Source organism: Oncorhynchus masou, chromosome 9 (genome assembly GCF_036934945.1).
Source record: "Oncorhynchus masou masou isolate Uvic2021 chromosome 9, UVic_Omas_1.1, whole genome shotgun sequence".
NCBI classification, from domain to species: Eukaryota; Metazoa; Chordata; class Actinopteri; order Salmoniformes; family Salmonidae; genus Oncorhynchus; species Oncorhynchus masou.
In genome coordinates, this window is record NC_088220.1 from 22,512,041 (window position 1) to 22,536,342 (window position 24,302).

The following is a 24,302-nucleotide window of genomic DNA, read 5'->3' on the forward strand; positions in this document are numbered from 1 at the left end:
TATGTGATAAATAAAATTTGATTTGATTTTGAAAAAGAAAATAAGGTGTGTGTTTAGTGTTTTTTGTGTGATGCTTGTCCTCTTCTTAGCAGTGTGATGTGTTGTTGTTTTCATGTGAAGCATTTAGAAGTCTCATGTTGCTACTCTGATGGAGTGTTGAACCTTCCCCCTCATGCTGTTGTATTGTGTGGGCGGGGGAGTTTGAGATGCTGGCAAACACTGACACATTTCCTGGCAAACACTGACACATCTCCTGGCAAACACTGACGCATCTCCTGGCAAACACTGACGCATCTCCTGGCAAACACTGACGCATCTCCTGGCAAACACTGACGCATCTCCTGGCAAACACTGACGCATTTCCTGGCAAACACTGACGCATTTCCTGGCAAACACTGACGCATCTCCTGGCAGACACTGATGCATCTCCTGGCAAACACTGACGCATCTCCTGGCAAACACTGACGCATTTCCTGGCAAACACTGACGCATTTCCTGGCAAACACTGATGCATCTCCTGGCAAACACTGATGCATCTCCTGGCAAACACTGACGCGTCTCCTGGCAAACACTGACGCATTTCCTGGCAAACACTGACGCATCTCCTGGCAAACACTGACGCATTTCCTGGCAAACACTGACGCATCTCCTGGCAAACACTGATGCATCTCCTGGCAAACACTGATGCATCTCCTGGCAAACACTGACGCATCTCCTGGAAAACACTGACGCATCTCCTGGAAAACACTGATGCATCTCCAGATAGATACAGTTATATGAAATCCCATCAAATAGAATGGTTTTCTGTCTTTGTAACTAATTCTGATGAAGTCCAGAATAAACTATTGCATGGATTTTGTCTGTATTCCCGCAGGAATAACCTGCAGTACCATATTTCTGAGTTGGTTCAGTCAACAGCACATGATTTACATTGTTGTAGAGTCTTGGCCCCAAGCTGAGCTCCCTCTGTGGGCCAATGGGATCCCCTTTCTGTATAAATAGACAGAGGCTCATGCCAGTATCCATCAGCACGGTGATTGTGGGAGATTAAAGGAGATGAACAGTGCCTTTCTGAGTCAAACAACATGATTCTTCAGATGGATAGATTGTTATGTAACCTTTACACACCATGATGATCACTCAGTCGTTGGCTTTTGACAACACACACATAGGCAGTTAAACTTGGCATGTCACATTAAGACAGAACCTCGAGGTGCAGTGTCCTTGGATGTTTCATTTGTAAGGTCACATAGGGGGTGTTTTTATACTGAACAAAAATATAAATGCAACATGCAACAATTTCAAAGATTTTGCTGAGTTACAGTTTATATAAGGAAATCAGTCAAATGAAATACATTCACTAGGCCCTAATCTATGTATTTCACATTACTGGGCAGGGGAGGTATAAGCATCTGCAGCTCATGCTCATTTTCCCTTCCCTCTGTACAGAAATCAGCAGCTATTGGACACAGTGACACTCCCCCTGGGAAGGAATGAAACATGGCACAGTAGGTTGAAAGGACATGAATGACTAGAATGAAACATTTTCAATGAAAACCAGTACATCATTTTCCGTAAGATATTGAGACATTGGAAGGACATGGGGACAACTGTGTGATTGCACACCGTCTTGGGGTCTCTGTGTGTGTGTGTGTGTGTGTGTGTGTGTGTGTGTGTGTGTGTGTGTGTGTGTGTGTGTGTGTGTGTGTGTGTGTGTGTGTGTGTGTGTGTGTGTGTGTGTGTGTGTGTGTGTGTGTGTGTGTGTGTGTGTGTGTGTGTACAGCATCCAGAAGAAGACCAGCACCATGTCTCTGCCCATCTCCAACTCCTCCAAAGCAATCTCCTCTTCCTCATCCTCTTCCTCCACTGTGGTCCAGCAGCAGAGACACTCCAGCCTGGTGCAGCCCCTCTGCATCAGCCCCCAGAGGGTACCTGACACACACATTCCACATACTCACCAAGCTCATCACACGATATACACACTCAACAGCTTCAACTGCTCCTGATCAATATTGATGATGTTGTGTACCCACAGATAGACAGCATATTGACAGTGCTACTTTGTATTATGGTATCTACTGATTGTTGTTCCATCTTGTTTCTAGACACAGAGTCCATCCTACCCCAGACAGTATTCAGGAGGTGGTGGCGTGGCCCCAACTTTTGTCGAGGTAAATTAATACAGGATACATCTTTACCCCCATCTGGTGACTGAATATGGAACTGAAGGTTTAGGTTGGGTTGGCACTGTATCCATTTCATGAAGGATCCTTCCTCCTTATACCAGTGTGTCCAGTGGCCTAATCCTTGCCATTCAAATGGATTTACATCTCCTCTAGTTCCTTATGAAGTCCTAGGCAGTTATCTGTATATGACATAGCTTTTCAGTCAAAAGATGACAAAGATCATTATCTTAATTGCTGTCAGAAGTCAAAAAAATTGTCAAAAGCATTCTTCTTGTCAGTTTGTTAACGATTGTTCCCTAAACAGCTATGAAAAATTATGAAAATGTATGTACTCACTACAGTAAGTCTGGATAAGAGTGTCTATTAAATGACTAACAGCTGGGTACCCACTGTATGAGCGTAGGGCTGAGATGAGGAGAGTGGTTGAGATATGAGGAGCTTGGTGGTGATGGCATGTGGGTGTCAACAGCCATTAGCTTTGATCCACTTCTCTCCTGTGTCCAGCGTCTCCATGACATCAGCACGGTCAAGGGTCAGCTAGAGTGCCGTATTTGTGGAACGCCAACACTGCAGATTCTGTGGTACCGTGAGAACGAGCAGATAGTGGACTCAGCTGACTTCCACGTCCTCAGAAAGAGTAAGTAGGAGTAAATCACAGTGTGAAACAGACCAAGAATGACCTTTGAGGCACTAAATAGAAATGCTCTTAACGTTCTCCTCCTTTTTCAGAGGCTACTTCTGCATCAGTGCCAGGTGAGTTGGAAAACATACCCAAGGCCCACTGTTGGCTATTGATGGACACATTTACCCCAGTTTACCACTATAAGATGACCAATCAAACCTGATACATTGGTGCTGGTATGTCCTCCTCTCCTACCTCTACAGAGGAGCTGGACCCTTGTCATCACCGAGGCCTTCCCAGAGGACTCTGGGTTGTTCAAATGTACAGCTGGGAATCAGTTGGGAACAGTATCATGCTGCGCCGTACTGGAGGTGTACCTTGGTGAGCAGAGACTAGCTTCAGAACTGGTCAGACACAGGAGATTACTGTTGTGCTTCTGCACAGCTTTCTTCATCCACTGTAATCCAAATCAAATCACATTTATTTATATAGCCCTCCGTACATCAGCTGATATCTCAAAGTGCTGTACAGAAACCCAGCCTAAAACCCCAAACAGCAAGCAATGCAGGTGCATCCACATACAATCCTGAAATACATTCTGACAATGTGACCTGTGTCCAGACCTGGAAGAGCAGATGGAGAAAGAGACGCCCATGGATGAGCAGTCCTTAGAGTCTCCTACGCTGGAACCATATGACTTTCCCTCTTTACTTCATGACATAGCAGAGATTCCCCCTCCAGAGTGGCCAGAGAGCCCAGTCTGTGAGATTGGTCACCCACTTGAAGAACAGTGAGTTCAACTATTCGAACATCCTGCAAAAACCCTCAAATTGAAAGATGAATGTCCAGTATGCTGTTCTGTGAGACAGTATTTTTTAAATTTTTAATCAAAATACTTATCAATAATGTAAATGTAAAATTTTGAGGAATTATTTTATCGGTCATCTTTGCTTTAGCAGGGATGCAGAGCTTAGAGAAATACAGTGTTTCCCTAATGTCATTTTGATTCAACTGCCACAAGAGTGGGCTATTGCCTTGTTTGAAGTTGCTGGTAGGCTGCAACAGTTTTAAAAATTGTATTTATCGAGTTCTCTGTGTACATTCATTAATTAATTAGGACTTGATTAAGATAGGTATTACTTACAGTGCTGATAGTTTGGTTTGAAGATGGTTTATCATCTGATTATAATAAAAGGGAGGGGATTATTTAGCCTATTTGTCCTTAAAAAAAACATGTTTATAAATTTATACCATGTTATTAAATAGGAGATTATAAAGGCTTGTGTGTATGCTAGAAAGGCACAACGAATGTGGGCGACTGTGACATGTAAATAAAAATAAATGCAGGTCAGGGGTCGCATTACAGCCGCGCTCTGAAATCACCTGTGAGTCGGCGCGCACGTCATTCTGCATACCCGATGTGGGTGTACACAAGTTACTACGGACCTGTTGCACTCCAACTCTTATCACAAACATTTAACTCTCCTCTGCGGTGAAGACTTTATTGAAGTTGAAATAGCGTACGATATTTAATCTAGGAACATTTATCCAGGTAAGCTTAATGCATTGTTTGATTAATTTGTCACAGGTGCAATTTATTATACACGTTTTGTAATTGATTTGTTTTATGTATAAATGTGTAGTCTATATAAAACCTTGTGTGGTCGTGTTCTGAGTAAGTAAATGGAAATGACCTGTCCATGTTAGTGTTGACGTTCATGTCTGCATATCATATCAGTGATTCAAGTGTTTAATTTATTAAGTGTCATGCCTATAGAGAGACCTCACTTTGACAACTTGGATTACTATCATTTAAATTTGCATACCAAAGAGTTCAAGAAACTTTGGCTGCATGCACACAGGCAGCCCAATTCTGGTCTTTTTTACACTAATTGGTCTTTTAACCTATAGCATCAGACCCGAAAAAGATCTGATGTAAACTAACTGATGTGATTGGTCAAAAGACCAATTTAGTAGGAAAGCAATATTAACATTGGGATGCCTGTGTGTTGGTGCTGCTCTGTAGTGAATGTGATTTTTATCTTCAGGACATGGTGTTTGAGGTAGTTTAACAATAAGGAAAATCCATGGTAACAGAAGGATGCTGACACTCACATTTGACATAATCCCATTTACTTGAACAGTGGAGATGCAAAGTTTGGTAACAGAATGATGACGGGAAAAGTAGGAATTGTCATTCTGTTACCAAATGTTACACTGTTCAAGTAAATGGGCTTTAATTACATTTTAAGTGGAAGTTGTTAACAGTAGTCCTTGTGCATAGAGTTGTGTGGTTTATTTAACTTCGCAGTCCTTGTTTTTTGTTTGACATTTTAAAGTGAAAAATCTGAGTTGGCATCATTCTGTTACTGTTGAATTGCCTAATAGCTACAGTATTCTCAAATGTCTGTTTGTTTGACTAGGCAGGGACCGGACCCCTTTATACCCCCTGGTTTATTAAAAAGGGTACATTCTGTCAGTGATGAGGTTCGCTAAGGTATAAGTCCCAAAATAGACTATAATTTTCCTAAGACTCTGAGAGCAGACTATTTGAGACTACTGTGATTAGGTTTGCATTATGCCCACTTATAAAAAAAAAAATAATGTATAAAAAAAGTCCACTCTTCTCCATTGGGCTCTACCTGTTCTGCTTAATAGGACAATATGTCTTTGAATAATGGCTTGCATCAATGGAATCAACAAAAACACTCACTATTTACTTTTATTGATTTCCTTCAAAATGGAAAGATTGTCGGCCGCCACCCCTGCCCGGATTCAAATCAAATGTTATTGGTCACATGCACATGGTTAGCAGATGTTACTGCGAGTGTAGTGAAATACTGGAGTGGCCCGCCAGATTTCCACAAAAGGAAAACTGGCTGCATTCCAGGGAGAGGACCAAGAGCACTCCAATGGCATCTCTGTCTCCTCTGGATCACAGGTCATACCATTGCACTGTTCCCAAAGTACCCTGGCCCGTTACATAATGGAGAGAGACATCAGCTTGTGTGGTGTGCTGCTGCGCTCTCCATCTGTCAGAAATCGAGGGAATGTATACTGAATATAAGGCTTGACACTAAAGAGCAGGGCTGTAATGAGTTGGAGCGATTAGAGTAAATCATGTGTCGAGGAGACAACTCCTTATTCTAAACCACAGATAATCATCTTGGTTTGATAATCTCTTTCTGAATGACCTTTAGCATTGAGTAGAAATAAGTTGTTTCTAGACCCTGCGTGATTCTGTTGATGATCGTTGGCGACAGTGTAGCCTGCTTTGCTCCAAACCCACAATGCTAGTCACATGGGCCCGGGTGTCGGCGTTAGCTGAGCTGCACCTGCCAGCTAATGTCAGCCTCCTGATTTAGCCACTCACACTTTATTAGAAACATACAGCAACATGTGTCCACTTCTCTTGAAGGTCATGTGGACACTGTTTGTGTTCAAGTAATGTTTATTTTACATGTGTAAGGCAAGACAAAAGGAATTGTACACAGATGAACTATTACTATGCAAAAAAGGGCAACTGAAAATGGACTTTCCAACTTTTTTAAGAAGGCTGTGCATGGGTGGATACTGGTGTAACGATGTTATTGTAGGAAGGAATGTTGCTTCTATGGTCACCACTTGTCCAGTTAACTTGAGTAATGCAGATTAAGTTACCAAAGTGTTTTCCCATTCAAGTGTCCAGATTCAGAGCTGCAGTGTGAGTGAAGAGGGTATCCACAGCTCAGAGAGTCAGAGGTCACATAAAGCCTGCAGAACCAAAAAACAACCCCCAAACTGTTCACTCCCAGCAAGCCCAGCTTCCAGAACTCAAGAGACTTTGGAGGCAGTAACATGAGCAGCAGTGTGGCTGACCTGCCCACCTTCTCCCCCAGCCTTTTTGCCCCCAGTGCCTTCAACTATGCTCGGCCACGCCAGTTCATCCAGTCTCAGCCAGCCTTTCAGGCCACCAGCTACAGTGTCACCCAGGCTCTGCCTCAGCCCAGCGGGAACAGCAGCAAGGCCTCTCCTTCCTCTTCCAATCTGAGCTTCCCCATTTCCACCCCTGCATCCTCACAGCTGACGGTGTTCCCTCGTGATCCTCCTCCCTCCTCCGCTGCCCAGTCCATGTCCCCCTCTTGCGCCCCCATGTGCTCCACTATCACCCTCACCCCCAGGGCCTACGCCAGTGTCCCAGCTCCACCTGAGCCCAAGCCCAAGTCCTCTCCAGCTGCCTTCCTCTGCTCTGTCCTGCCCTCTCAGTCCACCCCACATTACAAGCCTGCTCCCATGTCTATTCCTCAGCCTCTATCCCCAGCTCTCTCCCCAAACTCCCCCAACCCCCCCAACCCTCTGCCCAAGCCCCGGTTTGATGCCTCCCTGCACATGGGACAGGGACGGTCTCTCCCTACACAGAGCCTGCCTATGAGTCAGTTTCCCCACTCTCCACCCCCGCCCCCGGTTTCCATGCCACAGCCCCCCTTTCCTCCTCCCTCATGTGTGTCTCTGCCTCCTAGCTACAGAGGGACCCCAAACATGTGAGTTTCTATATTTTTGAACAGTAAATAAAACGTCTAAATATTACTAGTATGTAATAGCATTACGTTTTTAGTGTTAATGGTTGCCTTCTGGCTATCCCGTTCTCGTTCCCTCCCCAGCCTTCCCAAGCCCACCCTGAAGAAGGCTCCTGTCCCTAGGTCAGGGTCCCGCAACACGGATGAGGATATCCAGGGCTCCAAGGACGCCCTGATCCAGGATCTGGAGAAGAAGCTACGTACCAAAGAGACCCAAAGGCAAAACAGCCAGGTATCCCTTTTAACAAACTGACCTGGTGTCAGTGGGGTGGGAAATTGTTTTTTGTGTGGATATATACAGTATCAGTCAAGTTTGGACATACTCACTCATTCATGGGTTTTTCTTTATTTTTACTATTTTCTACATTGTAGAAAAGTAGTGAAGACATCAAAACTATGAAATAAAACATGGAATCAGGTAGTAATCAAAATATATTTTATATTTGAGATTCTTCAAAGTAGCCACCCTTTGCCTCGATGGCAGCTTTGCACACTTGGCATTCTCTCAACCAGCTTCAAGGTAGTCACCTGGAATGCATTTCAATTAACAGGCATGCCTTGTTAAAAGTTAATTTGTGGAATTTCTTTAATGTGTTTGAGCCGATCAGTTGAGTTGTGACAAGGTAGGGGTGGTATACAGAAGATAGCCCTGTTTGGTAAAAGACCAAGTCCATATTATGGCAAGAACAGTTCAAATAAGCAGAGAGAAACTTTATTCCATCATTAATTTAAGACATGAAGCTCAGTTAAAACGGAACATTTCAAGAACTTTGAAGTTTCTTCAAGTGCAATCGCAAACACCATCAAGCGCTATGATGAAACTGGCTCTCATGAGGACCATCACAGGAAAGAAAGACCCAGAGTTACCTCTGCTGCAGAGGATAAGTTCACTAGAGTTACCCGCCTTAGAAATTGCAGCGCAAAGAAATGCTTCAGAGTTAAAGACACATCTCAACATCAACTGTTCAGAGGATTAAAGGACACCAATAAGAAGACTTGCTTGGGCCAAGAAACATGAGCAATTGACATTAGACCGGTGGAATTCTGTCCTGTGGTCTCATGAGTCCAAATTTTAGATTTTTGGTTCCAACTGGCATGACTTTGTGATGCAGAGTAAGTGAACATATGATCTCCGCATGTGTGGTTCCCACCGTGATGCACGGTGGTGGGGTGTCTTTATTGGTGACACTGTTGGTGAGTTATTTAGAATTCAAGGCGCACTTGACCAGCATGGATACCACAGCAGTCTGCAGTGATATGCCATCCCATCTGGTTTGGGCTTAGTGGGACTATAATTTTTTTTCAATAGGACAATGAACCAAAACACCTCCAGGCCGTGTAAGGGATATTTGACCAAGGAAGAGAGTGATGGAGTGCTGTATCAGATGACCTGGTCTCCACAACCCAATTGAGATGATTTGGGATGAGTTGGACCTCGGTGAAGGAAAAGCAGCCAACAAGTGCTCAGCATATGTGGGAACTCCTTCAAGATGGTTGGAAAAGCATTCCCCGTGAATGCTGGTTGAGAGAATACCAAGAGTGTGCAAAGCTGTCAAGGCAAAGGGTGGTTTTCTTTTGAAGAATATAAAATATATTTTGGATTTCTTTAACTTTTTTTTTTGGTTACTACATGATTCCATATGTGTTATTTCATATTTTTGATGTCTTCACTATTATTCTACAATGTAGAACATAGTAAAAAATAAAGAAACCCTGGAATGAGTAGGTGTCAACTTAGGACTTGTATGTATGTGGATAGGGAGATGTAAAATATGTGAGTCAAGACAGATGCTACAATCTAAATGTTAGTTTATTCCCAAACCACATTAAATAAGTGTTTGTTTACTCCACTACCGTATGAATGCTGTACATGAAAATGTGTGGTTCCTATTTGATTTGAACCCATATCAGCGTACATCAGACCATTTAATACCACAATGTGGCCCTGGCAATTATGCAAGAGAAGAATATGGATTTAGTAATTTATCATTCCCTTGTAGCCTTCCTGTATTCATGTCATTCATGTCAAGGACACAATATCCTTGATGCCAGTTCCATTCTTCATTAGAAACCAACTTCCAATGAATGGAGGCTTCAGTGGAATCCCAGGGGTTTAGTGAACCAGTATAATATGATCAACACAAGGTAGCTGTTGTGTTGAAATAGACCCAATAACATTGGAGGCTGCTCTATGGACAGATTTACTGGCACAGCTGGTCCCAATTCACTCCCTTCCCCTTTCATTTTTTTGTAGATCTGAAGCATCTTAATAGGTAGAAAGATTTCAGTGGTGGAGTTTCCACCATATTGCTTCCAATTAATAAATTGGGACCTACTGGCATTTTGCAGTATACTGACTGAACAGTGGCTGGTTTCCTGTCTCTCTTGACAGAAGCTGTCCTATGAGGAGCGCATGGCTCGGAGGTTGCTGGGTCCAGATAACGCTGCCTCTGTCTTTGAGAATTCCTCTGACTCACATCCCGACCAGGTATAATCTACGCATATCACTTCTACATCATCCAGTACAGCCCATTTGGTTTGTAGGAAAGTTATTTAGGGAGGTACCTGCACTCAGACATTTACATTTGATATTTGAGTCATTTAGCAGACGCTGTTATCCAGAGAGACTTAGTGCATTCATCTTAAGATAGCTAGGTTGGACATCCACATCACAGGCATAAAAAGTACACTTTTCCTCAATACACTAGTTCACTTAGCTCAAGTCATTGTATATTTAAAGGATACATATTTTGCCATGCTACTGTATGTTTCCAGATGTTCTGATAATAGTTTGTCAGGCTGGGAGCCGTCGTTACTAATAGTATGTGGGTTTTAGGTTAGACGGGATGTTCCCTGTACCGTGTGTGTGACTAGTCCCCTGTCACTGTCCATCACCCCTGAATCCTCCTCACACAATGGGCCTGGCCTCTGGCTCTGTTGTCCTCTTCAGTCACAGGAGATAAGTCTACAGCCAATCCACAGCGCTCTTCAAAGAATGCAGCTAGAAATAGCAGGGGTGAAGATTGTGTGCCAAAGCAGCATTTTCCCAGGGATTTGTAGTGTAGGATGATGGGAAGAGACCACCACACACACACACACACACATACACACAGTAAAATACATGTGCCCACACCACAGGTATAGCCCTCTACATCCAACCATCCCCATTGTCCTAGGCAGAGTGGCATGTACTTAGAAAGATTAGCAAGTCTCTGGTTATTTAAAAAGGTTGTTTCAAAGTAATGCATTTCAGGAGAAGGTGCAGCCTTGAACCTAGACAACCTTTGTGTGTCAACTTTAGTGTTGTCTAGTTTAGAGGCAGAGCTGAATCGCAGCCTATAAACAGTATAGGAATGGTTTTACACACAGATGGGTCCATTGCATACTTTTAATTCCCAAATCTGTCTTCTCTTGCAGCCAGAATCACCAGAGGGACGTAACACCGGAGGAATATGGTACCTTTTACCAACAGACGGCAAAATCATGTGCATACATTGATAGTACATTACATACTGATATACAGATTTGCTGCTATGGAATGTGTACTGCATTACATAATGAAGCAGTAGGTGATGAGAGGAGACCAGAAAGAGGGGTGCAGTGATCCACGAGGGTAAAGATGTGTGAATGAGGCTTGAGGTCTGGGATTGGGAGGCAGGTTGTCTGATCCGGGTTGGGTTTCCTGGCACTGCCGTGTGTTTGTGCCATTTCCACCGTCTACCACGGGCTCCGGTTCCCCCCTGGCCATGCCGTAACGAGGACAATTATAGACCATGTACTGAGCGTGCTGAAATGTCTGTGTGGCTTCCTCACTGGGATTGCCTTGTCTTCCAATGATGATAAACTGTATGTAAAGGGCACCTGCTGTGCTGCTTGAAGTGAGTTGGTTTAGGATCCATGGATGGACTTGTTGTTAATTTGCTTGTTAATGTTTTTGGGTTTTCTGTACGGTTCAGCATGAATGGTGATGCAGCACAATTCATTAGTTCAATTAGCTCTCTGAAGCTGAAAAGATGAGTGAGCTCTGTTTGCATGAGAACTCATTCAGCCATCATAGCAGTTATGAATGAAAGCACCTTTGTTCCTATCCTCTCTCCTTTTGCTTTCTCGCTCTTTCATTCTCGCTCGCTTTTTCTTATTTTTTTTAAAGGGGCAAACACCACTCTGGTACTGATGTCAACGAGGGCTCAGCCATCCAGGAGAAGTGCTATGCCCCACGCTTCATCCAGGTCCCACAGGACCTCACGGTGGAGGAGGGCAGGTTCTGTAGGATCCAATTCAAGGTACAGAACTGGATACGCTCTAATCAGTTTAGTAATGCATGTTGATAGCTGGACTCATTCAACATTTATAGCTGGGATCCATTTCCTATGTAGGAACTTATTTCTGAGGTATCTTCTGTAAAGACCTTGTTGAACTATGACACTGACTCATGCAACACTTTTATTCAAGTGTAATGAAAGCCTCTAGTGACCAAACATGAAACCCAATAGCCCCTGTGACTAGAATAACCAGGTTGTAAAAGCTGCGCTATACTCCCTATCACCCCCCACTCTGGGCCCTTGCACTACGCCCCCTCATGACCCCCTAGTAGTCCACACTACAGTCCACTCTCCCAGGCTCCTATTCATTAGCACACACCGTAGCAATTTATTTTCTAATATGGTATTTCAGGTTGTCCCTCCCTGTTTGTCAGTTTTTTCCCCTAATGAATACACCTCTGCCTGTGCCTTCAGGTGGGGGGTCTGCCCACACCAGACGTGACCTGGTACCTGGATGGTAAAGCCATCCGTCCAGACGACTACCACAAGATGCTGGTGTGTGAGAAAGGCGTGCACTCCTTCATCATTGAGATCGTGACGGTGCATCACGCCGGAGTCTACGAGTGTATTGCCAGGAACCGCGCCGGGGAGAACCGCTTCTCCATGAAACTGGAGGTTATCGGTAAGGGCTGTTTTGACTACTGTCAAATAATTTCCCATCGCTTAGCATTGATGACACTGCTCCACCTTCACCCCAACCCCTCTCCAGCCCAGGAGGTGCTTCGTCCCCCTACCTTCGTCCAGAAGATGCTGAACTCTCGTGCCATGGAGGGGGACACAGTGAGGTTAGAGTCTAAGGTGGCTGCCTCCCCTCCACCAAAGTTCTTCTGGAAGAAAGACAAAGACATGCTACGCATTGACCCCACCAGAATGAGGTGGGTGGAACTTCAATTCCATCACTTTCAGGGTGTTTGTATACCTTTTTTAGAAGGAGAAATACTCACAGTAGAGATTGTAATTTCCGTCCCTTAGCTGAGTAGAATATATCTGAAGTGTACATGTGCTAATTAGCTGATATAGCTTTGCTAGGTAACGTGAACCTCTTAGCTGAAAGTGAGAGGTTCTATTGATTCCATAAGAGGTTAACCCAGGCCTGATGTTTGTCCCCCAGCCTGTACCAGGACAGCACAGGAAGTCAATGCCTGCTCATTGAGAGGCTAGTCAAATCTGATGCAGGCTGGTACACCCTGTCTGCCATCAATGAGGCCGGCATGTCCACCTGCAATGCCAGACTGGATGTAGGAAGTAAGTGGATATTGTGCATTTGTGCGTGGTTTGAAGTTAAGCACAGACTAGTGTTCAGTTCGGAGGTAAATTGGCTGTTCCCTGTCCATGGTAGCTGTTTAGAATTCAACTCATAAACACCACAAAGGCTTTGGCCATCAACCCCCTGTGGCCCTACACAGCTGTCCTCATGCTGACATCTGCACTAGTGGGACAAGCGGGGATTACAGCCGAGACAGACAACGTTGTAACCTTGCACTCAGAATGTCTGCTATGGCAGGGCAGTAACATGGCAATGGAATACTGCACTATTGTACCATGAATTACCAGTGTTGTAGAATAACTTATGTACTGTAGCAGCAGGGGGAAATGTTCTGTTCAATATTCGTAGCACTTTCTCCTGTTAGAATAAAGCAGAGGGGCCTCTTTCTAGCTTGCGTTTCTCCAGTGTAAATGGAGGGTAATTCCCTGGAATGTATCCCTTGTCCCGCAAATGGTTGCCATGGCAGCGCAGGTTGTAAAGGCTGATTTTAGAAACCCATAGTAGATGTATTATTACTAGGGAAATGCGGGTCTGGCTGGCTATTGTATTTCCCCTTGATCACATAACATGTCATCTGTTACGCGGACTGAGAGCGGCCATGAGGTTAACCTCCATTCAGCCTAGCTCGCTGAAGCTGTCAAGTCTGTAATAGATCAGGTGAGAGTGCGTATTTTGCTCTGTCCACTCGGGCTTACTAAATGGAAAAACGGACGACTTTGCTCATTTAATTGTCTCAGCGCTGTAATATCAGGCTTCAACTGTGCAGTAAACATTTGGCCGTGCACTCTGCTGACCAGAAGGAAAGCTTGTCTTTCGACCCCCAAGGGTTGAACCTGGAGCTGGGGCTTAATACATCTCTTATATAAGCTGTTATTTTAGGAAACTCTCTTAGGATAGCAACACATTCCTCCTGTGGATTAGGAGATCCAACCATTTCTCAGATTGTCACAAATGTTACCAACCGATTATTTGAAACAATGACCGGCTTTATTTAAATGTTTTATTACCTGACTCAAACACATTTCCTCTTATTGCATTAGAGGTTCAAGGGTTCTATTCTGAATATATCCTGACCTTTTTATTTAATTCTGTGTCTGCAGCTCGCACCAACAAGCCTGCCCCCCTACAGGCAAGCATTTTAAAGTCCCCCTACTCCGCCATCTCCCCATCCTTTCTCTGGACCCCCCCCAGCACACGGCCCCCCTGTACGAGAGTGAGGAGCTTTAGACAACACTAAACTAGCAGTATAATAACCTGTTGTACCCCTCTGCTCCACTTTATACTGGTCTGTCAGTCTGTCCACTGAGACGGTCATGTTGTCTGTGCCTGGGGGAGGAAATGAATCAAAGTTTTGAAGAAGCAGATATACCCACAGTGCCTCAGTCTCAATCAGGACACCATTCCCCGCATTTGTCAAATGCACTTTAGTTTGAGCCCTTCTGTTGTTTTTTTAGGGTGGACTGGTCAGATGGTTTTCTCAGCATCCTCTAGTATGGTGAATCTTACCTGGCCTGAGCACAGACCTTTGTCAAATGCTGTCTCTGTGGTTTGCTGTTCTAGTTAGAGAATGAATCATGTATTGTCTCCAGATATGTAACTCTTTTGAAGTTCCTTTACAAAAAGCAGCATTTATGACTGCTGTTTCAAGTGACTCTTTTTCTGGTTTTAAAAAGGTAACATTATTTTAATGTATAAAGTATTTATTGGACAATTCTGAAATGTAAATGGTTGCCTTCACACCCAAATTTACAACCTCTGTCTGATTCTGACCATAGAAAAATGTTTTTCTAAGTCTTATGTATGTGAATGAATGCGTAATAAAGTTTTACAACACAGGTGGTCTCATTTCACTTTCTAAATGGCAAATTGAGTTATGGATGGGAAGCATTGGAGCCATGCAGTTTTCCTATTTATTTTATGAAAAAATATCAAAACATTTTAACTTGTTATTCAGATGACCGACCTCTGATCCCAGTGTGTGCAGTGAAAACTAGTAAATATAAGCCTCACCTAGCAACCACAGGAAGTCAACGCCCTTTGGACCAAGGGGAAGTCTCTTCCTCTTTATCCTGTGCTGATGAATAAGGCCCAGATGTTTCATACACAATCATGCCCTCTGTTAATCTGGCTGTATTGGGCCCCTCTAGGCTTTCTGGTGAATCAGAATGTGGCTTGACTCACACTGCTGCTGTTTATCCTGTTGCCTCGTCACATGTACCTCAATTACCTCGTACCCCTGCACATCGACTGGGTACGGGTACCCTGTGTATATAGGTGTTATTGTTACTCACTGTGTAAGTAAGCATTTCACTGTTAGTCTACACCTGTTTACGAAATGTGAGGAATAACATTTGAAGTGCTTGACAATGTCCTCTACATACTCCATGATAGACAGTTAAAACAAAAAAGGAATAAATGGTGGTAGTCTCTCGCTCTGAGTATAGTATGAACATTGAATAGTCCATTTGTTGGGAAATACGTTTGGTCAACTGACTGCAGCCTTGATGGTTTCCCAATAATATCATGAGCGTTCAGATCTCCACATCGCTCTCCTTGTCGTTGTCATGGTCACCATCGTAGAACTCATTGGCTGCCTCTGGCCTGTAAAGAGAACAAGCTATTTAGTTCCAGACTATCACACACCATACCAATGTCAGTTGTTCACACTGATACGATATACACGTAGACTAAGGCTGGGATCCAATCGTGTTGCCGGCAATGTGCGTGCAGACACCACATCCACGGTAAATGCTGCATTTGTTGGAGCAATCAGAAATCAACTTTAAAAATGGCGCATTGTCCAAATCTGCAATCGGATTGAATCCCGTCCTTAAACTGGTCCTATTGATTCCATTACTACCATGTATAATAGAACATATGCTCCTGTGTGTGTCAGAGCTGGGAAGATAAAACAAATGACATTGCCTTCCCCTTACCAAGGCATGTTGCTACACAACACTCCTGTAGATTGTTCTAAAACATACTTGGTCAACCGTAATGGGCTTTGCATTATGTTGATTCCTGCTATGAAAGTATCTGCCTGTCCCTGTTTCTCTGCTGTGTGAGCGAGCCACTCCCTTCCCCCACTGTGACACCGAGGAGAGAGAGATGCATTCTGAGAAGCACAAGCATATATATGTAGGGCGCGTAGGCCATCATTGTAAATTAGTATTTGTTCTCAACTGAATTGCCAAGTTAAATAAAAATTAAGAAAATGACTGTTGCTCAAATTGCTATTTTGGGAAACATTTAAGCAACTACTGTTCGAGCTACAGAGAGGAAAGTCAGCTTTCTGTATAATTTCTCACCTCTTGATATCGAGTTCATGACACCACTTTAGAACCGCAGTAAACTAGTGTAATGGGCTGTGGTTTTGACGTGCCCGCAGATAGCAATTTGCAGTGAATATGCCTACAAATCAGCTGGGCAAAACAATCTGGACGCTCTTCCTAAAATTATCCGCCGCCATTGTTGCAACCCCTATTACTAGTTAGTTCAACCTCTCGTATCGTCGGAGATTCCTAAAGATTGGAAAACTGCCACGGTCATTCCCCTCTTCAAAAGGGGGTGACACTCTAGACCCAAACTGTTACAGACCTATATCCATCCTGCCCTGCCTTTCTAAAGTCTTCAAAAGCCAAGTGAACAAACAGATCACTGACCATTTTGAATCCCGCTGTGCAATCTGGTTTCCGAGCTGGTCACGGCTGCAACTCAGCCACGCTCAAGGTACTAAACGATATTATAACCGCCATCGATAAAAGAAAGTACTGTGCAGCCGTCTTCATCGACCTGGCCAAGGCTTTCAACTCTGTCAATCACCGTATTCTTATCGGCAGACTCAACAGCCTTGGTTTCTCAAATGACTGCCTCGCCTGGTTCACTAACTACTTCTCAGATAGAGTTCAGTGTGTCAAATCGGAGGGCCTGTTGTCCGGACCTCTGGCAGTCTCTATGGGGGTATCACAGGGTTCAATTTTCGGGCATACCTTATCTGTATATCTCAACGATGTCGCTCTTGCTGCGGGTGATTCCTTGATTCACCTCTATGCAGACGACTTTCTGTATACATCTGGCCCTTATTTGGACACTGTGCCATAAAACACTCCTGTGGCCTCCAACTGCTCTTAAATGCTAGTAAAACTAAGTGCATTTTTATTTATTTTACTAGGCAAGTCAGTTAAGAACAAATTCTTATTTTCAACAACGGCCTAGGAACAGTGGGTTAACTGCCTGTTCAGGGGCAGAACGACAGATTTGTACCTTGTCAGCTCGGGGATTTGAACTTGCAACCTTTCGGTTACTAGTCCAATGCTCTAACCACTAGGCTACACTGCCGCATGCTCTTCAACCGATCGCTGCCCGCACCCTCCGTCCGACTAGCATCACTACTCTGGAAGGTTCTGACTTAGAAAATGTGGACAACTCCAAATACCTAGGTGTCTGGTTAGACTGTAAACTCTCCTTCCAGAATCGTATTAAGTATCTCCAATCCAAAAATTATATCTAGAATCGGCTTCCTCTTTCTCAAACAAAGCCTTGTAAAACTGACTATCATACCGATCCTCGACTTTGGCGATGTCATTTACAAAATAGCCTCCAACACTCTACTCAGCAAACTGGATACAGTCTATCACAGTGCCATCCGTTTTGTCACCAAAGCCCCACTGCAACCTGTATGCTCTCGTCGACTGACCCTCGCTACAGTTGAAGTCGGAAGGTGACATATACCTTAGCCAAATACATTTAAACTCAATTTTTCACAATTCCTGATATTTAATCCTAGTAAAAATTCCCTGTCTTAGTTCAGTTAGGATCACCACTTTGTTTTAAGAATGTGAAATGTTAGAATAATAGTAGAGAGAATGATTTATTTCAGCTTTGATTTTTCATCACATTCCCGCTAGTATTTAGAGTTAGCAATCTAGTGTTTTGAGTTCCCACTTCATCAGGTGGTGAATAATATTGTCAATATGCACAAAGATTTAGCAAATTCTCTGAAGTGTCATAAATAAAATCTAGATCATATTTTGACAGGTTGCACATCAATCATGCATTTCCTGTATTGTTTAGATTTTTTAATTTTGTATAAAAAAATAAAACTTACTTTCTGAACCATAGGCTACCATCTACGTTTTCTTACTTGGCACTGGAATTCATTTTTTTGGCTTAGCCCTGCCTCTATTGCCAAGTAACTTTCGATTTAAAAAAATGTTATTTATTGCATAAAAGTTATATTTATCACAATTGGACTTTGTTCATAACGCCTAGATCAAGCACCCCCAAAAAATAATTTATTGCATATTCTTTTGTTAGCGCAAAAAAATGTACATTTATTGCGACATGAATCCCCCCCCCTCCATATCGCCCAGCTCTAGCGTCACATAAGGCAGAGTGTGTTGACCTGGAATAGTTGTCCTCTGAACCCCTCTCATCTGGGTCTCCCTCGTCAGTGCGCTCGTAGCTCAGGATGTCCGAGGGCACATCGTGGATCTGGACACTGGGAGAATGGTTCAACATCTTCAAGTTCTCAAAGACCGTCGAACGGATCTGCTCCAGGTACTAAACAAGCACAAGATGGAGATAAATGACTTACACCATGGAGAGAATTCTGTTTGAATTGTTAAAACAGTATGTAGACTGTGGTTCAGAAAGAGAGAGGGAGGACCGCATGCTGTATGTCCTCAAACTGACCTGTCGGGAGTTCTGGTTCTCTATCCTGGTGCTGACATCTGGGTGGAGTGTGAAGTCTGGGGCAAAATACTCAAAGTACTCTGGAGGGGTGAGGAGAGAAAATTAGCAAATTAAAAAAACAGTGGCAGAAGAGCTTAGGCTTGCTCGCTTACCGCTATAGGGCAGCTCATCACTAATTGGCTCATCAACCAGGAGGGAGGTCTCATAGGTCCTGGAATAGAAGAGCAACAGAGTTAATTCTTAAGTGGTTCCATATACACTGTGAGAATGTTCACTTGGTCTCCATCAAAAACAACGGTCACCTAATCTCCCCACTATAATCCAGTTACAGCAATGATTTGTAAGTCGCTCTGGATAAGAGCGTCTGCTAAATGACTTAAACGTAAATGTAAATGAGAGAAATGAGCCCTCACCAGCATCTGGCCACGTTGCGTACTGTGTACCCTCCTCCTCCCAGTACCAGCAGGGGAATCCTGAAGCTCTTCACAAACTCCACACACTCCCTATAGAAAGCATATACCCTGGGTGAGACAGTTTACCATAACCTGACTCCTATGTTAACCAAATCCTGTACCAATTTCTCTATAATCCCTTAAATCTGCTCTCCTACCAACAGGTGGCAGTACATCCTTAGAGTACATTGAATTCCATCCTCCAAACATGTATCCTTATCTCTATTAAGACACTTACCCATAAAGCTGTATTCAAAGGCCATTTAAGACTGATGTAAGTCTTGGTGAGGGTTATGATGTATTATTTATTGAGCAAGACACCTACCCATGGCCTCGTATACTGAGGTTGAAGCACCCTAATCTGTCACAGCCCAGAGAGTCAGCCCCACACTGTCAATGACAAAAGGTGCATGTGAGTCCCATACTCAATACCACAATTCATGCAAAATACCACTGATGATCTCTGGCTGCCAAATTATCACCTGAAGAACAATACAGGTTGGCTGGTAGAAGTCCACCACTTGCTTGATGACTGGCTGAAAGAGTTGCCTGTAGCCTAAAACAAAGTGATATGTTAAGGTATTGGACACATGGAAGAGAATTCTTCCTTTCAATCATTTTAGATATTGACAAAGTGATATAATTGAACCCCTATCAAAAGTAAGGAAATGTCTTGTTGGATATTATCCTGCATACTATCAGACCTTCTGAACTGTAAAAGCCATCAGATAGATGTAAATAGTTTAGAGTGCAGGTAAACTAACAGTCAGGCAGCATAACATCTGATAATAGCACTCCCCAGAGACATCTCAATGGCCTCAGTCTAATAGCATTATCAGAGTGGAGCGCCAGAGAGCCAGCCTGAGTGGGAGATCCAGGAAGGACACTACTCACTCTGGTCATCGATCCCATCCCGGAGAGGCACGTTCAGGCAATAGTATCGGCCACTCTCAGCCCCTACCTCATACATGTCACCTATGGGACAAAACAGACAAGATTTGTTTAACAAATAATAAGCTCATTAAGACAACCTCTATTGTCCCATAGAGATATTCAATCATTTAGTCATTAAGACAAACTCAAATCAAATTTTATTGGTCACATACACATGGTTAGCAGATGTTAATGTGTCTAGTTCAGACAGCGCAGTAATATCTAACAAGTAATCTAACAATTCCCCAACAACTACCTAAGACGCACAAATCTAAAGGGGTGAATGAGAATATGTACATATAAGTATATGGATGAGCGATGGTGGAGCGACATAGGCACGGTGCAATAGATGGTATGAAATACAGTATATATACACGTGATATGAGCAATGTAAGATATGTTAACATGATTAAAGTGGCATTATTGAAAGCGGCATTGTTTAAAGTGACTAATGATCCATTTATTAAAGTGTCCAGTCATTGGGTCTCAATGTAGGCAGCAGTCTCTCTGAGTTAGTAATGGCTGTTTAGCAGTCTGGTGGCCTTGTGATACAGTGGGGCAAAAAAGTATTGAGTCAGCCACCAATTGTGCAAGTTCTCCTTCTTAAAAAGATGGGAGAGGCCTGTAATTTTCATCATAGGTACACTTCAACTATGACAGACAAAATGAGAAAAAAAATGTATGTCTAGGCCACTCCAGGACCTTGAAATGCTTCTAACGAAGCCACTCCTTCGTTGCCCGTTGCCCTGGCGGCGTAGTGTGTTACTGATGGTAGGCTTTGTTACTTTGGTCCCAGCTCTCTGCAGGTCATTCACTAGGTCCCCCGGTGTGGTTCTGGGATTTTTGCTCACCGTTCTTATGATCATTTTGACCCCACGGGGTGAGATCTTGCGTGGAGCCCCAGATCGAGGGAGATTATCAGTGGTCTTGTATGTCTTCCATTTCCTAATAATTGCTCCCACAGTTGATTTCTTCAAACCAAGCTGCTTACCTATTGCAGATTCAGTCTTCCCAGCCTGGTGCAGGTCTACAATTTTGTTTCTGGTGTCCTTTGACAGCTCTTTGGTCTTGGCCATAGTGGAGTTTGGAGTGTGACTGTTTGAGGTTGTGGACAGGTGTCTTTTATACTGATAACAAGTTCAAACAGGTGCCATTAATACAGGTAACGAGTGGAGGACAGATGGGCCTCTAAAAGAAGAAGTTACAGGTCTGTGAGAGCCAGAAATCTTGCTTGTTTGTAGGTGACCAAATACTTATTTTCCACCATAATTTGCAAATAAATTCATTAAAAATCCTACAATGTGATTTTCTGGATTTTTCGCTCTCATTTTGTCTCTCATAGTTGAAGTGTAGCTATGATGAAAATTACAGGCCTCTCATCTTTTTAAGTGGAAGAACTTGCACAATTGGTGGCTGACTAAATACTTTTTTGCCCCACTGTAGAAGCTGTTTTTCAACCTCTCTGTCTCAACTGTATCTGTATTTCTGGTTTTAACAGATACTTAAATGGTTTGTCTTACCTGTCCCTGGAAAGAAGTAGTTCCCGTACTTGTGGAAGGATACAGTCATGACCCGATCAGTCAGGTAGAAGGCTTCCTGCACCCCATCACCATGGTGAATGTCAATGTCTATGTACAACACACGCGGGTGGTACCTAAAGGGACATTTACATTATTAGTTGTTAGAGATCCTTAGCGGGACGTGAACCCCGAAATGGACAAAAACATAATAAAGACTGTAGGGGTGCTTTGCTCTTACTTCAGAAGCTCCAGTATACTGATGACAATGTCATTCACATAGCAAAATCCAGAGGCCTGAAAACCAAAACAAATTAAATCATGATATCAAAGAGCTGTACATAAGCAGGTGACCAGAGGCCGTAGAAATAAATTGTCTTGACAAAGAAACAAATGTTGCATAATTCTTACCTCAAATTTCTTAGCATGATGAAGACCCCCGGCCCAGTTGATGGCGATGTCACATATCTGCAAAGCAACGGTCCCGATCATTGATCAAATATAAATCTGGTCAACAATTTACCTGGCTGTATAAATTGCTGAATTGGTCTTAATAAATATGTCCGATCCGTAAATACAATACATTTAACAGAAAATAAGCTGACTGCTGGGGGGGGCATACCTTGTGGTTTAGCTGTGTTGCTCCCTGTAGAGATGCTCCTGTATACCTGGAGCAGAACTCAAACAGGCCTGGGAATACAGGGCTGACAGAGGACACGTTACCTTTATACAGGCCACATAGATAGATCAACAGCTGCACATTACACTGATCATAATATTACATGAGTCAAAAGAACATCCTGCAGGGCCTCCTGGGTGGTGCAGTGATCTAGGACACTGCATCGCAGTGCTAACTGTGCCGCCAGAGACCCTGAGTTCGAGCCGGGAGGTCTATGGGGCGACGCACAATTGACCTAGTGTCATCTGGGTTAGGGAGGATTTGGTCGGTAGGGATATCCTTGTCTCATCGTGCACTAGCGACTCCTGTGGTGGGCCAGGCGCAGTGCACACTAACCAGGTGCATGGTGTTTCCTCCGACACATTGGTGCAGATGGCTTCCAGGTTGGATGAGCGCTATGTTAAGTAGCAGTGCGGCTTGGTTGGGTTTCAGAGGACGCATGGCTTTCAACCGTCGTCTCTCCCAAGCCCGTACGGGAGTTGTAGCAATGAGACAATTGGATACCACGAAAATGGGGTAAAACATTTTTGAAAAGAACATTCTGCACTTTGACAAATATATATTAAGCACAAAATATCTTATGAATCCAAATATACGCCAGGCAGTAATGTAATACATTATAGAAGATAAGACATTCTCACCAGTCGTCCCCAACATTAAAGGTGTTGAGACTCTTTGTGAAACCCTGCATATTGTTGGGGCTGACCTTCTGCAGAAAGTCAATGTAATCTTCTGAGTGGAATCGGCACATGTCATGTTGTGAGGCTTTGTATGGTTTAAAAACCTGGGGAACAAGGACCAGTCAAATTAACATGGTGTCAAGAAGAACATGAACTTGTCTGGTTTAATCGGGGTGTATTCATTTTGCTGATTCTGTTGCAAAACGTTTCTTAAATGAAGCAAACAGACTTAAACAGGGAGGGACCAATAGAAACCCTTGTTTTAGTTGCAAAACTGTTTGGACTAATGACTACATCTCCAGCCTTCTCAGCATGTTGATCATCAGCAGGACTTACCTGCATCTTTTTGTAGAGGCCATAGTGCAAAACAAGGCTGTGCGTCAGCGAGAGACGATGGGGTTTCATAGGGTGACCAGCACCTTGATAAGGAAAGGAAAACATGTGTCATTGTGTTGTCATCTCATACGCAGTTATCAATGTCCGGATTTCTCTGTGGTTCTTCTGCGTGATGCTATCATTCATAACATGCCAGCTAAATAGCTGTAGAATAAAGAAACTCTTGCAAACACACGACTAATAGCTAGTAACGTTAGCGAGATCAATTCACCTGATTGCTAGCAGAAATAAGAATCTAATACCAACGTTAGCTATCTAGCTAATCACAAACTGAAGAGGAAACAGTAGGTTTCCTAGCGGTTAAGAGCGTTGGACCAGTTACCGAAAGGTCGTTGGTTCGAATCCCAGAGTTGACTAGCTGAAAAATCTGTTAATATGCCTTGAGCACTTAACTCTAATTACTTCTGTAAATCGCTCTGGATACGAGTGTCTGCTAAATAACAACAATTTAAATAGTTAGCTAGCCGGCTTCTTAACATGCTAATCTGCTTCGTGCCTTTTGTAACCAAAATTGATCTTACCATAATGAAAGTTCCCCACATCCGGATCATAAAAATATGCTGTTCTGTTGGACATTGCAAAAGAGACTTCTTGGTTTTTCTACCGTTCGCTGGGTATTTGTTCGCTACTGTAAATGTATCTTTCCTTCATTTAGAAAGTGGTCGCCATTGTAAACAGCGAGTAAAACGTACGTCATTGTCCAGCGACAAGCGAAGTGGGCGGGAAAAGACAGTACCAAAGATTATGGATGGTGTACCCGATTTACCACCTATCACCCCATTAAAAAGGTGGAGACATTTTACCAATCACACAATTCATATGGTGAATGTGGTAGCCCACACGCCACGTGTGTGGTACGCGTTACCTTTGAATAGTGATTCAGAACCACACATTGTACTGTGTGATACGCGACATTTTCAATGGTGATTTTAACTAAGACTGAGTGCGCATGTTCGTCATAGAAGCCAACCCCAAAACCTTTCCCGGGAGTTTGAATG

General features: G+C 43.4%; 3 protein-coding genes across 4 annotated transcripts in view; 2 read left to right on the forward strand and 1 right to left on the reverse strand.

Annotated features, from left to right (window-relative positions):
- The window catches only part of LOC135545680 (mitogen-activated protein kinase kinase kinase kinase 4-like), a 136,752-nt gene extending 135,247 nt beyond the window's left edge, over positions 1–1,505 (forward strand). Inside the window, exon 33 of the mRNA XM_064973467.1 lies at positions 1,450–1,505. Within this exon, the coding sequence (XP_064829539.1) occupies position 1,450 (1 nt within the window). The 3' untranslated portion in view covers positions 1,451–1,505. The remainder of the gene's footprint in view (positions 1–1,449) is intronic.
- Positions 1,506–3,193: 1,688 nt separating this feature from the next.
- LOC135545682 (myotilin-like) lies at positions 3,194–14,751 on the forward strand. The gene is made up of 10 exons (XM_064973472.1): positions 3,194–4,360; positions 6,490–7,328; positions 7,449–7,596; positions 9,757–9,852; positions 10,782–10,819; positions 11,515–11,647; positions 12,101–12,308; positions 12,396–12,561; positions 12,798–12,931; positions 14,054–14,751. The coding sequence occupies exons 2-10, from the start codon at positions 6,646–6,648 to the stop codon at positions 14,188–14,190; spliced, it is 1,743 nt and encodes a 580-aa protein (XP_064829544.1). The 5' UTR covers positions 3,194–4,360; positions 6,490–6,645; the 3' UTR covers positions 14,191–14,751.
- A 93-nt stretch (positions 14,752–14,844) lies between these two features.
- Positions 14,845–24,015, reverse strand: LOC135545683 (histone deacetylase 3-like). Of its 2 annotated transcripts, none has more exons than XM_064973473.1 (15): positions 23,826–24,015; positions 23,245–23,327; positions 22,870–23,012; positions 22,172–22,253; positions 21,961–22,017; positions 21,791–21,846; positions 21,553–21,686; positions 19,994–20,074; positions 19,582–19,655; positions 19,425–19,489; positions 19,061–19,150; positions 18,800–18,858; positions 18,648–18,727; positions 18,358–18,515; positions 14,845–15,554 (listed from the first exon to the last, which is right to left on the reverse strand). In XM_064973473.1, exons 1-15 carry the CDS (start codon positions 23,878–23,880, stop codon positions 15,485–15,487), a joined length of 1,287 nt encoding a protein of 428 aa, XP_064829545.1. In that variant the 5' UTR covers positions 23,881–24,015; the 3' UTR covers positions 14,845–15,484. The 2 variants fall into 2 exon arrangements, with proteins under 2 accessions (XP_064829545.1, XP_064829546.1); XM_064973474.1 differs by having other exon boundaries at positions 22,172–22,272.
- Positions 24,016–24,302: the final 287 nt, after the last annotated feature.

Excerpts from the sequence above, each read along its gene's own strand:
- LOC135545682 (XM_064973472.1), top strand. The coding sequence starts at position 6,646 with ATGAGCAGCAGTGTGGCTGACCTGCCCACCTTCTCCCCCAGCCTTTTT. Across the intron at positions 9,853-10,781 it reads CTGACTCACATCCCGACCAG|CCAGAATCACCAGAGGGACG; the intron begins GTATAATCTACG and ends CTTCTCTTGCAG. Across the intron at positions 11,648-12,100 it reads TCTGTAGGATCCAATTCAAG|GTGGGGGGTCTGCCCACACC; the intron begins GTACAGAACTGG and ends CTGTGCCTTCAG.
- LOC135545683 (XM_064973473.1), bottom strand. The coding sequence starts at position 23,880 with ATGTCCAACAGAACAGCATATTTTTATGATCCGGATGTGGGGAACTTT. Across the intron at positions 22,254-22,869 it reads TTTAATGTTGGGGACGACTG|CCCTGTATTCCCAGGCCTGT; the intron begins GTGAGAATGTCT and ends GTCCTCTGTCAG. Across the intron at positions 21,847-21,960 it reads ATCATGCTAAGAAATTTGAG|GCCTCTGGATTTTGCTATGT; the intron begins GTAAGAATTATG and ends TTTGGTTTTCAG.